General features: G+C 40.4%; 3 protein-coding genes and 1 pseudogene across 3 annotated transcripts; 3 read left to right on the top strand and 1 right to left on the bottom strand.

The window, feature by feature from the left end:
- Positions 1-5,639: 5,639 nt before the first annotated feature.
- LOC145895181 (serine racemase pseudogene) lies at positions 5,640-7,013 on the bottom strand (annotated as a pseudogene).
- A 1,824-nt stretch (positions 7,014-8,837) lies between these two features.
- LOC145894594 (dual specificity protein kinase shkA-like) lies at positions 8,838-12,146 on the top strand. The gene is made up of 7 exons (XM_082983213.1): positions 8,838-9,140; positions 9,199-9,392; positions 10,050-10,517; positions 10,573-10,811; positions 10,972-11,145; positions 11,218-11,299; positions 11,438-12,146. Exons 1-7 carry the CDS (start codon positions 9,072-9,074, stop codon positions 12,015-12,017), a joined length of 1,806 nt encoding a protein of 601 aa, XP_082839339.1. The 5' UTR covers positions 8,838-9,071; the 3' UTR covers positions 12,018-12,146.
- A 509-nt stretch (positions 12,147-12,655) lies between these two features.
- LOC145893910 (zygotic DNA replication licensing factor mcm6-B-like) lies at positions 12,656-15,181 on the top strand. The gene has a single exon (XM_082982307.1). It carries the CDS (start codon positions 12,736-12,738, stop codon positions 15,157-15,159), a length of 2,424 nt encoding a protein of 807 aa, XP_082838433.1. The 5' UTR covers positions 12,656-12,735; the 3' UTR covers positions 15,160-15,181.
- Positions 15,182-15,361: 180 nt separating this feature from the next.
- LOC145893911 (thioredoxin domain-containing protein 15-like) lies at positions 15,362-16,324 on the top strand. The gene is made up of 2 exons (XM_082982308.1): positions 15,362-15,747; positions 15,860-16,324. Exons 1-2 carry the CDS (start codon positions 15,362-15,364, stop codon positions 16,179-16,181), a joined length of 708 nt encoding a protein of 235 aa, XP_082838434.1. The 3' UTR covers positions 16,182-16,324.
- Positions 16,325-16,719: the final 395 nt, after the last annotated feature.

The raw sequence follows: 16,719 nt of genomic DNA, 5'->3' as shown, positions 1-16,719 counted from the left end.
AGACGCCGAAGGCCCGACTCAATATGCTCCAGTCGTTGCCCAACAAAAGGTCGTCAGCGTCCGGCCCGGAAACACGCAAAAAAGTTCAGACCCAATTGGAAACCAGAGGCCTTTCCGGATTCGGTCCTTTGCAGCAAATGAAATACCTTTGCAAAGCCAATAATTAAATCCAAACCGAGAAGAAACGCTCTGGCGATCTCTACAGTGTGCTCACGTGTTCACGCAAAAGCAAACATGTTTTGCTGGAATGATACTGTGTGACAGGTTGACTCGAAGGACTTAAGTTGGAAAGCTTAAACAACCACACATGGGCGGATGTGGCCTGTCTGGGAATTTGATTCCATCTGATTAAAGGGGTAATTCTGTCGTCGTTTTGCTTCGGTACTAGTCGAAGTGTGCGTTAGGATAACAACACACCATCGTCGTTCTGCTACCCAAAAATGTACCCGTATTCTAATTACGATATGTAGAAACAATAACATATTTCCAACAGCTGTCGCAAATGGCACTGTTTACCACAAAGCGACTTCCTTCTTGGCCTTAATCGAATTATTTTCGACCCGAACGGTTTTTGTAGTGTTGACCCTTCAACCTTGAAACCAAACTTTGAAACCAAACGACGCCTGAAACCAAACTTTGAAGTGACCACAACTAATCCAATTTTCCGCTGTTAGCCTAAGAAACACGGAATCGCAACAGACAGTCAAATGTAGTCAGCAAACTGTTCAACTTTTTCGTCTGTTGTGCGTTGAGAATCGAAGTGCTGCTTGTAATTCTCAGTTTTTTGTCATTACAAAGTTTCTTGGTATATTGGCAAAAAGTTTTTACAAACACGGCGCCTTATTTTTGGGATCACAAACCAACCCGGACAGTCGTTAAAGTACACAAGGCTTGTGCTGTAATCTATTATGTCTCGAAGGGCCGTAAAATTTATGACTGGCGGTTCGGTTTACACACATAACAGCCCCTCGACGCCAAACAAATTCCGACCTGGCCTGACCTGCTTCTCGATATAGTAACATACAGCAACGTGACTTGTTAGAAGTAGCACGGATTGAATCGAAATTTTACACTTAAATGCAAATTATTTGCAAGTCAGGTTAACGTTAGTTTCTACACGCCAACGTCACTGTATTGCAAAAACATTAAAGTTGTGCATTCAAATGCTTTAGCGTAAAAACATCTTAGATCCATTGTATCTTTCTTTTGTTATGTGTCCACAACCATACAAAATAGTAAAATCAATAGTTTTTGAGATTTTCAATTTAACCTCTCAAGCTCTAGATACTGAGGCTTTTCAATACAGAGATAAACTACTATCCAAGAAAAGTTTACCCAAGTTCTGTTTTCTGTGACCCGCTTCACATAACTGACCTCTGTTTACAGGCATCTGTTACCAGTGGATAGCCAACCCGCAACCGTATCCCCTTGCATGGCGCTTGTGGCACTTGTCTCTCTGCGCCCCATTACCATAATTCCTGCCGCAATCAGTCATTGTTCTTTGGATTAGGTCTGATTCGACTGATCGGCACGCACCCACCAATATCTCAGCAATCTACCCCTTTGGTGCTTCTTTGTTTGTAAACCAGCTCTAATGCGGTATGTGCCTTACCCAAGACGTCCATCTGGGCACTTGACCTGGCAAATCACACGAACCATGTCTTTCATCGTATACAAGGACTATATCTGAATGAATTAAAACGCGTGTTCATACACTGCATTATATTATCTCTGCTGAGTGCAAGAAGATAGTTGGACCAGGTAGAGCGCTGTATATTACTCGAAAAGTCAAGCACGGAGAGACAAAAGGCTGAAGCAAATACAACGCATTGTTCAGCATTGCGCTACGCAAGCGACACAAACGCTACTCAACTATATCATAACATTCGCAAAAGCCTCGCTTCATCGCTTAAAAAAGTAATAGTGGACCAGCCAACGCAAATTAACATTTCTTGGCAACTTTTGCGTGTGAATTGTACCGACGTTTCCTTAATAGTGGCTATTATCTACCGTGGGAAACCTCGAAGCAATCCTGTCACAAACAAGCCTTAATTGCCAACCAACGCCTTGAGCATCTGTTGCATCGTACGATTCACGAATAACCGCTTTCTGAACAATCTTCTAGTCAGCAGCGCCTCGGAAAAAACTAAATTATCTAGAAAGAACATTGCGGGTTACTTTTGTGGCTTGTTTCCGACATTGCCAACACAGTTAGAGGCAGCAGACAACTTTCTGCGGGCTTCGCATTTTTGCCCTTTTACGCGCGACCAACTTTCAGGGGCGGCGAGCTTCTCTAATCTTCAAACAGAAGCAAAACGTCTCATCTCGCAGATGGGTTTTCCCCAATGTTGTGACAAATGGTTGCAAAAAATGGCAACACCCCCACTTCCCCGTGTGAAACACGAAATCTCAAGTCAAATAAAGAGAATTACAGGCAGATTTAACTACCGACAAGGGATGATGTACTACCATGTTGGCGGGCTAAGCGCGTATCGTAATCCTTTTACGAGCATTGAGCTTTTTGGACGAAAAAGTAAACAGTCGTTCACGCCTGGGACTGGAACCTCCCATCGGCTGCTGCTTATCACGCATGGGAGCAAAACATCAAACTGACACTTTGTAAACGGTTTTCTGTTTGGCAGACTTTCATAATATCAGCAAGCCTAACACGTCTGCGAATTCGGTGCACTGTTTTGATTTATACAATGAAAACATACCAAGACCACAATTCCCAATATTTAAAAATCCAACAGAAATGTGATACATTTGTTGTCGTGTGGATGAGAATAACGTCCTTCAAACGTTCCGGTTTAATACGGGTTAGTAGTGTTGCAACAAATTTGTTCCATAATCGTCTGTGACGCAAAATCCAATGCGTTTTTTAGTTCATGTAACAAAATGGCAATAGAAAATGAAGGTTGGACTGTCTGCAAAGTACGTCAAATAATGTGAAAAGGACACCACTTCAACTAACTTCACAGACCTTAATGTACGTTTACTCATAATGTTTCCTTATATCCTCTGTAAGCCTCGTGACGCTCGCTGTCATCTCATAAAAGTCCTAATACACACTTAGGGAAGCTCGGATTCGTAATTTTGGAAATCGCGGTTAGGTGGTCAAGTTATTCCGCGCCATTTTAGCACCTACCTCGCACAAACACTTGCCCTAAAATGGATTCCTCAGAAAGGATCTTTCAAACAACTTGAACATGTAAAAGCTTGTCGGTGTAAATCCCGCGAGGCCTTTTTCGCACTGCGTATCGAGCGGGCGAAAAAATGAAACCGAACACCGGAAATACAGGTATGTGCGATATTCCATGAAATACTAACTCCATAGGGACGCAGGGGAAACAAACACAAACGCAAATCACTTCCCTTATATCCGATGGAAATAATTACCAGTAGTTATCTCGTGTTGCGATGCTGTACAGTGCACCCTTCTTTACTCCAAGCATTATCTGCAGAGCCGTTAATTCAGCACGAACACAAACATCACTAGCTCAAACAACTCAGTATCGCGCCTCTCAACTCACCTTTGACTAATTGCTGAGGTGAGTTCTCGGCAGGCGAGGCGACGAAAACTTTTGAACGCGTTTTTAAAGATAAAGGGGTCTATAGTTCGTTTATCTGCCTAAATCCCGCAAAGATCTGGCAACAGGCCTAGGCGTAAGTTCAATCTACTCGCGCTGTATCGAGTTACTGCATACCCGTCTCCGTCAGTTGTTCGCCAAACCCGCAAAAAGAAACATGCTAATCTCGCATGAGCTTTGCTTTGGCCTTGAAATCACCGAACAGTGGTGAACGTCCAGTAAGTCTTTTGCTAAGCAGACGGTGTCTGCATTTTTGGGACCTTGTATAATGTGCAATCGCTGGTCGTTTTTGTAAAATCCAATTAAGAAAAATAAACTGCTGGTCCGGTTAGTTTTGCGTATAGATGGACGCGTCAACATGAGGTTTAAATTCCGTAGTTATTAACCTTTATTCAAATCCGAAGAAAAAAATCCAGGCAAATGCATTGTACACCTGGCAGCAGAAATGAGTTGGATAACTGACATTTAAAGTCAGGACATTCAAAACAGTGTGGACTTGTTAAATGAATCTTTAAATTCATTTGAGTAGTTTTTTGCAATAAAATTGGGCAGTTGTGGGTTTGGTGTTTTCGGTGACACAACTTACCTCTAATGCCAATAATTATGAATTTTGTTTTAGCTTGTTAGCGATCGAAAACCAGCAGAACATAACTTTGAAACAGATTTGCCACAGAAAAACCTGCAAAATGGTTTTCGGACAACAATCTCAGCGCCGCCAAGACGAAAAGGGAGTCAACACGCTTCGGACGAGTCCACAATGAACAGACCAACATTACTTGAGACTGAAGTTGGGTTTTTGCGGTTGACTGGACAATTGGTAATTTTGATGTCGTGACATTTTGAGGTACTTGTGATTGACGTTTCCGCTCTGGAACGAAGAGAATTTCCATTTAGGAACGAGATTAAAAAGCCCAAGAAATGCCGATAGGCAATTTGGGTAGGAATGACAAATATATACGTTTACCAGCCAACATCAGCATATACCTGAATTAATCTGTCAATGTCCTGTATGTCACCATGACCAATCGTTTATGTATCACAACGTTTGTAGTTTTGAAATAACGCACCAATTTAATTTCCAGTCTTTTTACATATTTTGTAGCAAACCATGCTGTTGGAACAGTATAGGTCTACTTTGAAAGATATTTCCAACATATTTCCAAAATCAAGGGATAATTTTTAGTTGTCAAATATATGACCACAAAAGTATAAATAACACAAACATGACAACAACATTTTATTTCAAAAACATTTTCATACATAGCCCGTACGCAGCAAGTTTCTTCTCACAGCTCACACAATTCCAGGAACAGCGAGCGAACGTTTACCAAAACCATGTCCAAAACAGTCCCTTCCTTCAGATGGCTCGCGTGCCCACCGAGTGGTGGGAACGATGGAAATGAGTGACAGATAAACACATTTAAATCCATTGGCCAACTTAATTAAGGCGCTCTATTCATACACTTTGTAGAATCCTGGTAGGTTAAGGGCGTGTCCAAGATAGGTTGAAACAATGTGGATTGATGTTGTAATATACTGTGGTTTCTTGCAACTATTGTCTTGGTATCAGAGCGCAAATTGACTGGCTACGAGTATAAAAATTAGGCTTTTTGCGAACACAATGTAATATTAATATGAAAAATATAATACTGGCACTGGTCAAAGGCGCCCGCGAGGCATGTCAGAGCGGACCAGCAAGTTACAACAGTTTAGAGTCAGGGCGGTCGTTTGTAATTATGTTTGCACACGTTTGTGTTGTCCTTTTGTACGTGGGAAATAGGTCACGAATATAAACAATGCCAATATTATATTTTTTATATTAATAATACACTGTGTTCGCTACAGGCTTACCGAGTTAACTATGTGATCAATGGCAGTTTGGACCACCCTATTCTATCACATAATCAACTGTAGACTCCAAAACTTTTGGCGTGCATGCATTATTAACTTCGCAGTGTGTGTGTTTTTCATACAGAGTCACCATCTCGTGGGTCAACGGAGAGAACGAGGGCTCACATTTTTCATTCACGTGATCACGTGATTGCGTGACGATCAATGCGATTAAACGTTACTATTTGTAGAAGATAAATTGCACTTAAATGTCGGCGATGATCTAGAGATCATTACAAGTGTTTCTGGTAAAACGGATCCACGAATACCTAACCACATGGGCAATTTGACAAGTAATTTGTTATTGGCAACAGGTACAACAACAATATTATTGGTCAAGTGTTTTTAATAAATAAGCATCTAATTAAAAAAGCAACACTTTCCTCCATACAAACTTTTAGCGAAGACACTGATGATGCTTTTAACAAAGCGAAATATATTTGTCAAACTTAATAAGACTGACAGATTTCAGCCTGAAACAAAAGTTAATGAGATAGTCGAAACTTTTGGGTTAACATTCGGGCAAGACGTTGCCTCCAGTCAACACCCCCACCACGCACTTTACATTTTCATCCCAACCAATTGCTTGATGAATCTTAGGGCTCCGGAAAGCAGCTACCACAGCTGCAGACGAAGGTTCAATTCTAGATTCATGAATTTCGTGATAAGCATCACAAGCATGAATAATCTCCTCCTCGCTCACGAGAATCACGTCATCCACGAAGTCACGAATTATTGGCCAGGTGTTTCTGCCTATGTTTGAACGAATTCCATCAGCCACAGAATTTGGAAGGTGGTCGTACATTGTTAAGCGGCCATTCTTCTTAGACATATAACACGATTTTGACGCTTCCGACTCTACTCCGTATATTCTAACGTTCGGATTTTTTGTCTTGACATAAATCGCTATTCCGCTGATTAAACTACCGCTTCCCACGGGAACAAGAATTGCATCTACATCCGGTCTTTGCTCTAGGATCTCCACAGCTACAGTCCCTTGCCCGGCGATAAGGGTCGGATCTTGAGACGAAAAGAAGAGTGATCTCGGATTTTCGCAACAAGCAACTTTTATCATTTCGTGCATGTCATCCACACTGCCATCAAACCATTCCAGTTTGGCTTTTAACGCTTGGATTCTTTGTTGTTTAGAAGGTGATGAGAATTTGGGCATTATTACAATCGATTCAAGGCCTACTGACCTGGCGAGCATGGATACGGCGAGTCCTTGATTCCCCGTACTAGCGCATACGAGACAATTTGGCCGGCTTCCATTGCTTAATGCATCCATGTACTTGTTCCATGCTCCACGGAGTTTGAAGGAACCCGAGTTTTGAAGATTTTCCATTTTGAAAAAAAGATCGGTGTTGTTGTTGTTGGAAACTTCAATTTTGCTTTTCACTAATGGCGTTTTTACCACCCTTTTTTCAATGTTGAGGGACGCATCAAGGACATTTGTATAACCAAGGGCATACACATTGCTGAGAAGCATAATTTCAAATGCCTAGAGATTTCCTGCTAAACACGTTGACAACAAACCGTACTAAAAAAAACAGTGAAGAAAATATAAAAAATCGAAAAGTAAATTCAAACTACAGGCGTTTGTATTTATAAACTAAACCTTGCAAGAAGCTGTCACTACGTTTCTATCAGTTAGGTACAGACAGATTTATTCCATCCCCAAAACCATACCACTTGCTTGTGGTTGCTCCAGTGACATTATTACAGGCTATGATACGATATCGAATACACAGTTCATAGTTTCCGTTTAGTTTTCCGTTACGCACAACGCTTTCTATATCTACTATACACAAGTATGTCATTATTCTAGCGCATCCCCTTGGACAATTTGCAGTTTCTAGCATGACTTTTTGCTGTTGCTCTTATATGTGGAATCACTTTCAACCAAAAGAAATATGTTAACAGAAACCAATAAACAAATACAATTGTGAAACATTTACACTTGTCAATTCTGAAATCTGCAGCAAACTAATGCAAATCATTCCTACAACCAGGGTTACCATTAATCTGCCCATTTTCAAGGGTTGTGCTTATTTCAAAATACTCATGTGCTTGTTTCTGAGAAACGATCTTGTTATTTTATTCAAACGCCCTTACAACCTAAGCATTTACCAAGCTTCTGTTTAGACGCACTGCACAAAGCAGAATGAAGCTGTAGGGAAGAATCCGACAAAGAAAAAAGTCTGTTAACAGTTCGAAATTAACCTTGTCCTGTTGTTAGTAAGCGCATCAATTGTCTGCGATCAGTTCCAACGAAAACTGTACTGTAAACGATTTTCGAACTTAGCTGCGAAGAGAAACAGCACAATAGTTTACCAAATGGTGCGGTGTTGTATACTTACCTTCGTATAAGACAAAGATATACATGATTTAGACTTAGCATAGATGATTTGCATGAACGCATGAATGCATGAATGCGTGAGTTCCCTGGACCGTGGGAACAATCCAATACACATTGATTCTGTACGCGCTCAGGATTGGGAAGTTGCATCAGCATATATCGTCTCTACCGACAAATTCCTTTGTTACAAACAACAAATTCGTGTTGGATGTTTAAGTCACTGGCGACCCAGTTTATATGAAGCTCGGGTCGATCAAGTGGAGTTTGTGGAGTCACATTATATATATGTAAAAATATATATGGTGATGGGTAAGTAAGTTTAATCAAAGAAAAAACTGGATTAAATTAACTCAGATTGGCAGACTTCCGATGGTGCACGACACCTCCATGTTCTTGACGAAATCCAAACAATCGCTCTGTGAATGTTGTTTTTCAAAAACAAGCATCCTCAGTGTCCAATAAATGTTAATTAAACCAAAATTCGGTCGAAAACACAAAATAGAGTGTTTAGCTTTGTAATAACATGCTGGTAGCCTTGTTTTTGTTATCCTTTTCCGATTCTGTTTCCATTTTTGCGCTGTGATGCCGCCTACATCATACTCCATGGCATAGGATTGTGTTTTTCGGTCTTTAACTTGTGTGTGGTGAGTGAGTTTTGTCAGGGTTTACGGCTCGGTAATTACATTATTTATTTTTACTATTTAACATTTATATGTTCCTATGTAGCAAGATGTATCTTTAAATTTTTATTTTACTTTCGTCTGACTTTTGCGTTAACTTGCGTTTTTGTACACAGGGCAGTTGTAGAAACTGAAGGTGCATTTACGACAAAATCTATTTTTTCAAAAGGCACGTGTGCAGAAAAAAAATGTATTAACAAATCTGCTGTCTATTTTTTTTCCAGCCAAGCTCAATTTATTGTAAGTAAACAAAATCACTTTAAAAATTAAATGAATAAAATTAAAAAGATGGATCTTCATCTTGATAATTATGACGTAACAAAGGAACCTCCGCACAGAGCATCCAACAGGAACCGAAACCATAAAACAAGTCAAGCGAAACGAATTCCTACCAAACACAGCCAGGCAGATAATATTGCACACGCTACTGACAACGACCAGCAGGATCATCTGTGAAAGAAATGAAGAGTTAACGTAGCAAACTACTTCGAATGAAACACTTTGCTGCTGAAAAAGTGATTAGTGACGGTATGAAAGAACGTATCTTGTGTCATGGACGCCGAAGCAAAGTCAGACATACTGGAAAAGCCACACGAAATGTTACCACCGCCGCCCCATGAGGTGGGATCAATATCTTGTACATGCTTAGGCCTGAATACCAATTGGGTTTTGTCATCAGGTCTTTAAAGTCTCGTCGAAACTTAGCCAGTTCGACGCAAAAGACTTTCGAACAAGCTATGACAAGACAGACTTCATTGGCTGTGGGGCGTTTGGAGCAGTTCGGAAATCGTCGCACAAGGTACTTGGGTCGGTTGTTGTGAAATGTGCTTCACTGAAAGGAACCAAGCAATGTATAGAGAAAGGCATTAAAAGGTATGTCTATTTGCTGGTATAAACCGGCATTTTACAGCTACACTGTGGCATTCCATTAGTTGAATGAAACATTCTTACAAGTTGTGTAGTTAAATATGTTATTGTGTACGTGGTTAATTGTATTTAAAAAATGCGAAGCCAAAAAAGGCCAATAGCTCGAATTCCGTTTCACTTTAAATTAGATACAGCTTTAATCCATATCACATAGCTCATGTTAATGGAGCATGAGAATTATATGCCATCCAACATGCTTCAAGTTAAACAATCCATAACGACCGTCTGGGTACTTGTAACCTTTACGTATGGTGAAATAGTGACGTGCTGCAACGACCAGTTGCGTAAAGTTAAATATTGACACAGTCGTTCTGATTTCTGTTTCTCTTTCTGACACGACAAAGATTGACAAAGGTTCTAAACGAAGAAATCAATGCTAAAATCTTGGAAAATGGTATTTAGAATGGAACATTATTATTATTATTATTCCGAAGCATGCAGCCCCCTAACTGTTTCAATTTACAATTTACAGTTTCTACTTGTTTGTATTTTCAGTAAGCCCGTTTAAAAAAATTAAAAAAGTTTTTTCAATTTGAGTAAGTCACATGAATGAGGTGATGGGTATACACTCACATCAACAAAGAGATAACTCTGTGAATGCAGCTTTAAAAGGGAGGCGAATGTGTTGGTTCGAGTTCGGCATCCAAACATTGTCCACATATTTGGTGTGACGATTTGGTCGAACAATGTCGGAATCGTACTTGAGTATCTTCACTGTGGCAACCTGAGCAACTTCCTAAAGAACAAGAATATTAAACACATCAGCTGGTGGGTCCGAACTATGTTTGCCCACCAACTGGCCGCGGCCCTTGCATTTCTACACAGGCATGAATCTCACTTGCCATTCTGCCACGGGGACATTAAGCCCGAAAATGTCCTTCTGACTCTTCAGCTTGTGGCAAAGTTGGCTGACTTTGGCGCGGCAAACATCATTCGCGTCACTAAAGTTGAATCAACGACCTTGGAAATGGTTGACACAAGTCAACATACACCATTGTACGTTGCACCAGAATGCTACAACTTAGATGAACAGAGTCCGCGCACATCTACATCAGCAATGGACATGTACAGGTACAACAACTGTTTTATTATTACTAATATCCTATTTAACTTTGGTTGTTTGCAGTTTTGCAATGGTCTTGTACGAAATCCTCACCCGGGTTACGATTTACCACGGTTATAACCGTCCTCTAACGGTTGTGATTTTCAACATTTTAAGAGGCGAAAGGCCCAGCCCAGAACACCTTAAGAAAACCCTTGAGTCCATCGATGAAGAAGAAGACAAATATATATTCAATATGCTGAAAGACATTATGGAAAATTGCTGGGACGGGAAACCTTCAAATCGTCCCAGCAGTTCGATAGGTCTGTTATTTCCAAACGCATACACATTTATAAGACCCTGTATTTGTGGTAAAACATATATTATTTTTGGTAAATAGGTGAGTTTGGCTTCTACACACGACAAAACACTTTGCAGTTTGCTTGGTGTTATATTGCAGAAAATGTATGTTTCCATTTACAGTTCGAGATCTGTTGGGAGAGCAGCTGGTTCATATTCGTGTTGATCAAGTGATGAAGGAAATCGCCAAGCTGCAACCTCTGCTTACGGATAACAATGAAGCAAAAGCTTTTGTCCAATTAAGCGGCTTCGAGTCACCTTTTATGCAATCCAACCTTGATTTGTCGAAAAACATTGGTGAAGCATTCCCTTTTATATGTTTTTATTTCTGTACTCTATGTTGTAAAATTACAAACAAATAATTTGCAGATTCTTATGACTTGCCGCACAAGGTCACGGATCAGCAGAAGGATAGAGCCGACGATTACCTGCATAAAGAGCCACATAGCAGGTATGGATAACAGAAAGGCAATTGTAACTTTTGATGTTGCTTAAAGCTTCTGAGATCAACACAACATTTTCAGGGCCTATATTGATCTTAAAGATTTACGTGAATTAGATCGAAAGCAATGTTATTTTCATATTATAGAGATCGTCGACGACACAAATTTACTGCATTGTCACGACGAAGTTGGGGAGACAACGGAATGGAATGTCTGCTACTCGTGTCTTTTGAAAGAAGCTTCGCAACTGGAAAAATGTGGCGTATCAAATTTGTTTCCGACAATCAAGGTCGCAACCGCCCCAGTCGTGTTTACGGCAGCGTCAGCAAAATGGACATATTCTGCCGGGACGTTGAAATTAGCTCCTGGTCTGAGGCGCGATCGGCTTTACTAAGTCACTTTGACGGCGTTGAACAGGCCGAGAAGGTCGATGCTGCACCCAGCCAACACGCTGCACCGCTAGGCAACAGCTTCGCTTTTTCATTATTTCGTATTGTGCACCCTGACAAAGAGAGACTGGCAAACGAATTGACAAAACAAGGTCTTTCCTTGCGAATGTGGAAGCACCCCTCAAAATACGCGATAAACGGTGTCGTTATTTGCCGGACGCTTTGGGAGATTGAAGGGTTGGCTGCCTGGCTCGGTAAAGTCTTTGGAAAGGAAAACATTGCCTTTGTTCAATGCGGTTTCGAGGAAGAAAAATATTTGGCGGACGACTTGGATTAGTTAAACTCTATGTTTTATTCGAAATCTGCCTGTAATGTTGCGACATTTCGATTATCTTCACGCCAGCAAGACGTAAAACATCGCCTACAGTTTTGCTATATTCCCGTTATGCAAAATAAACTTTTTCAACAAAAAGTTTTCGCTTGTGTTAGGCCGCAGACTTACTGGGTTGTTTCTGTTTAAAATGGACGTGGAAGAAACACTATATAATTAAACAGTTTTTAATCTTGCAAACTCCCATCCTAACACACCAAAAAGTTTCAGTGGAAAATAGTAAACTTATAGTGATTTATGTGATATTCATATTCCAATAAGGTTGAAATGTTTTTTTTTAAATGGATTTCATTACTAAATGAAATTATCACTAATTAAAATGTGACTAAACGAAATTACTCTCTTGTGAAGTACGTATGTTGAACACAACTGCTGTAGCCCACGTGTATAATTTTGCTGCTACAAGAGTTTTTAGGAATAATTTGCTGAATATACATAAAATTTAAAACTGCGTTACTTAATGTAACATAACTCACGTGACAATTTGTTTTATCAAAATTTTGTCCAACTATCCACCAGGTGCCGGTAACAAGTTCATACCTTTTTTATTTTCCCGCCAAAGAAGTTAATTCCCCGCCAAAGTATGCGCCCTGGTGTAACGAAGAAAGTGTTTGCTTTGTTTTAGAAGTATACATTTTGGTGTTACCTAATATTAGCCGCAATAATGGATATACAAGGTACAAATGCGAAACTTACCCGAAGTAGCGACGCTGTTGGGCAGCACGTGCAAAAGCTGTTCCAGGACTTTCTGGAGGGTTTTCAAGTTGATGGCGAAAACCCACACCTGCGGGACGCCGAAAATTTACTGCGTCCTGAAAGAAACACGTTGGTGGTGAGTTTTCAGGATGTTGCAGAGTATAACCAACAGCTGGCCACGTCTATACAAGAAGAATATTATAGACTGTATCCGTTTATGTGTGGTTCTGTTAAATCTTTTACGCAGCACCACTTTCAGGGAATACCAGGCAACAAAGAACTTTATGTTGCCTTCCGGGAAGTTCCATCTCATCAAAAGATACGTGAACTCAAAAACAGTGAAATTGGTACTTTGATGCGTATCAGTGGCCAGGTGGTTAGAACTCACCCAGTGCACCCTGAACTAATTACAGGAACATTTACATGCCTTGATTGCCAAACAACAATCAAAGGCATTGAGCAGCAGTTTAAGTTTATGCAACCAACAATCTGTAAAAATCAACAGTGTGGAAATCGCTCTAAATTTCTTTTGGATGCCAACAGTTCCAGTTTTGTTGACTTTCAAAAGGTAAGAATTCAAGAGGTTCAATCTGAGCTGCCAAGAGGTGCCATTCCAAGAACGGTTGAAGTTGTTGTTAGGGCTGAAGCAGTGGAGGTAGCTCAGGCTGGAGACAGGTGTGACTTTATTGGCACATTAATTGCAGTACCTGATGTGGGCCAACTTTACTCTCAAGGCACTCGAGCGGAACCAGCCCAGGGCCGCGAGAAGGTCAATGAGGCTGAAGGAATCAGAGGTTTAAAAGCTCTTGGTGTACGTGATTTAACATACAGACAGGCATTTTTAGCTTGTCATGTTACATCCACAAATCCAAGTTTTGGTGGTAAGGGTGGGAATTTGGAGGAACCAACCATTGAGAGTATCAAAGATCAAATGACAGAATCGGAATGGGAGAAAGTGTATCAAATGTCATGTGACAAAAACTTGTACTCCAACCTCTGCAACAGCCTGTTTCCGACTATACATGGAAGTAACGAAATTAAGTGTGGTATATTGCTGCAGATGTTTGGAGGTGTGCCAAAAAAGACCGAGGAGGGAACAACACTGAGAGGAGATTTAAATATTTGCATTGTTGGTGACCCAAGCACTGCTAAAAGCCAATTTTTAAAACAAGTTGAAGGATTTTCACCAAGGGCCGTTTACACCAGTGGAAAAGCATCCAGTGCTGCTGGACTCACAGCTGCAGTTGTTCGTGACGAGGAGACAAATGAATTTGTAATAGAAGCTGGTGCTTTGATGCTTGCTGACCATGGTGTTTGCTGTATAGATGAATTTGACAAAATGGAAGTGAGAGACCAAGTAGCCATTCATGAGGCCATGGAACAACAAACCATTTCAATTACCAAAGCAGGTGTAAAGGCCACGCTAAATGCTCGTACTTCAATTTTGGCTGCTGCAAACCCAATCGGTGGGCGTTATGACCGTGCAAAGTCACTGCGACAAAACATTGCTTTGTCCGCTCCAATTATGTCTCGATTTGACTTATTTTTTATTTTGGTTGATGAGTGCAATGAAGTGACAGATTATGCCATTGCTAGACGTATAGTAGACCTCCACACAAGACTTGAAGAATCAGTTGATCGGATGTACAGCTTGGAGCAAATCCGTCGCTACTTGATTTTTGCCAGGATGTTTAATCCTAAAATTTCCAAACAAGCTGAGGAGTTTATGATTGATGAATACAAGAAAATGCGTGAGCGAGACAGCTCTGGGATAGCAAGGTCATCTTGGAGGATAACAGTTCGTCAACTTGAGAGTCTTGTGAGATTGTCAGAAGGGATGGCACGACTTCACTGTTTGGAAGAAGTTTTGCCTAAGCATGTAAAAGAAGCTGCAAGACTTCTAAACAAGTCCATTATTCGTGTTGAAACTCCCGATATAAATTTCGTGGAGGAGAGTGAGCAAGAAAATGTCAACGGATTGCCTGATACCGAACCTGAGAAAGAAGAGTCGATGATGGAGGTGACAAAAACACCTCAAAAAGTTCCAATGAAGATGAGTTTTGAAGAATACAAGCGACTAAGCAACATGCTGGTGCTGCACATGAGACAACAAGAGGAAAGTGAAGAATTATCTGGGGACACTGAAATTCAAGCTGAGGGTCTTAAAAAGAACAACTTGGTTAATTGGTATTTGGAACAGATCGCAGATGATCTTGAATCCGAAGAAGACTTGTTGGAAAAAAAAACAATTATTGAAAAAGTGATTCACCGACTTATCCATCAGGACCACATATTAATTGAACTGAGCAGCAGTGAAATGATGTCCACTGATAGTGAATCACGGGAAGATGCCATTCTTGTTGTACACCCTAATTACAATGTTGAATCATAAATTGAAATCACCATTGTTTTATTTTTGTGGAATGTTTTTTCTAGAAAGCTGTATGACCCCTGTCTGTATTTTCATAATGTGTCACACTGCCGTGGTTTTGATGTTTTTTGACAAAATTGAGTCTTGTAGCGTTCCCTTTAAAATTGCTGCTAGTTTTTTGACCAACCTGTAAAGTTATTGTACATATTTGTTTACTTTGCAGATGAATGACAGCTTAGGTTACTGCCCAGTTTGGGAAGAAAGCCAATTATGTTTAATAACTGACCAGCCTCCTATCATTGACATCGACATGTCTATGAAAAATGCAAGCCTTTCAGCACATTTACCTGAACCTTGCCTTAAAATGGCATCTTTGACTGAAGCTGACTACCCTGCTGTGATGCTGATGAACTCCACTCATTTGCTAATGCATTTGGGAAACCAGACAAGCGGCTTCTGTACCCTTGTGCTGTTTTATGCGGTTTGGTGTCCATTTTCAATGCAGCTTGCACCTGCTTACAATGCCCTGGGTCGTTTATTTCCAACTGTCCCTGTTGTTGCGGTTGATGTCAAGCTCCAGTATAACACTTTTGCCACAAATCAGCTAAAGTATGTTGGTTTGTTGCTCCTCTATGAACTAGTACTACTGTTTATTAAAATACGTTCATGAATTATGAAATTTTTATTAAATTGATGTTTAAAAGAATTTGTTTTTTTGCAGGTTTGGGACAACAGCAGTTCCCAATTTACTGATATTTGAAGGTCTCAGAACTGTGGCAAGGTACAACAAATCAACGCCCGACTTGTCGGAAATGATGGATTTTCTCGTTCAGCACATGAAGCTGTCTGTAGACAAAAAACCCAGGACTTGTGGCGAAACAGAATCATCAGAACCAAAAACTTGCCCAAGTTCAAATCAAAACATTGAATCAGTTGATTATGATGGCCCAGTGCCTGTAAAGAAACTTCAATCAACTGATTGGTTACTGTTTGTTTCGGTTTTTATTTTATTGTTACTCTTTTATGATTGGTACAAAAGGTAGCACCAGTGCTAACGCGCTTGTTACAAGTTTGATCAAATCATAAACTTTAGTATTTGTTGTATATTATTTATGTCAAGAGTTTTCTGCATTCAAATAATGCTTCAATTTGTTTTGAGCATGGGTAAGGAATTGTGTTGTTGCTCAACCGTAATGCAGTGTTGTGTTGCTAAAGTGTCATTACTGTGGTAATTCTTTGTCATTAAAAAAAATCCTTGTGATGTTACTCACTTTATGGATAGGCTGATTAGTAAGGGAAGTAGTCCTGTAGGATTTTACCAGGTAATTGGAGAGTTGGCACTTGCGGTCGGAAGCGTGGGAAGCTGGCATCACGATATTCCGGCAGCGGGCGTTAGAGGGTAAGTTCACAAAAGCCCGGCAGCGCAGCTCAGTAATTGTTTTTTTGTTCAGTTGTTTACAAGTCGTTTTACAGTCGATAGGGCGCGGGTCGGGGGAGTTTTGTGGTATTTACAAAGTTTAGTGTTCTGCGGTAGCTATTGACGACCATCTGTGCCAAGCAGTTTTTGTTCTCAGAAAAAAT

This window comes from Ascidia mentula, chromosome 3 (assembly GCF_947561715.1).
Source record: "Ascidia mentula chromosome 3, kaAscMent1.1, whole genome shotgun sequence".
NCBI classification, from domain to species: domain Eukaryota; kingdom Metazoa; phylum Chordata; class Ascidiacea; order Phlebobranchia; family Ascidiidae; genus Ascidia; species Ascidia mentula.
The sequence above is the reverse complement of the archived record's forward strand: the minus strand, read 5'-3'. Positions and strand labels throughout refer to the sequence as shown.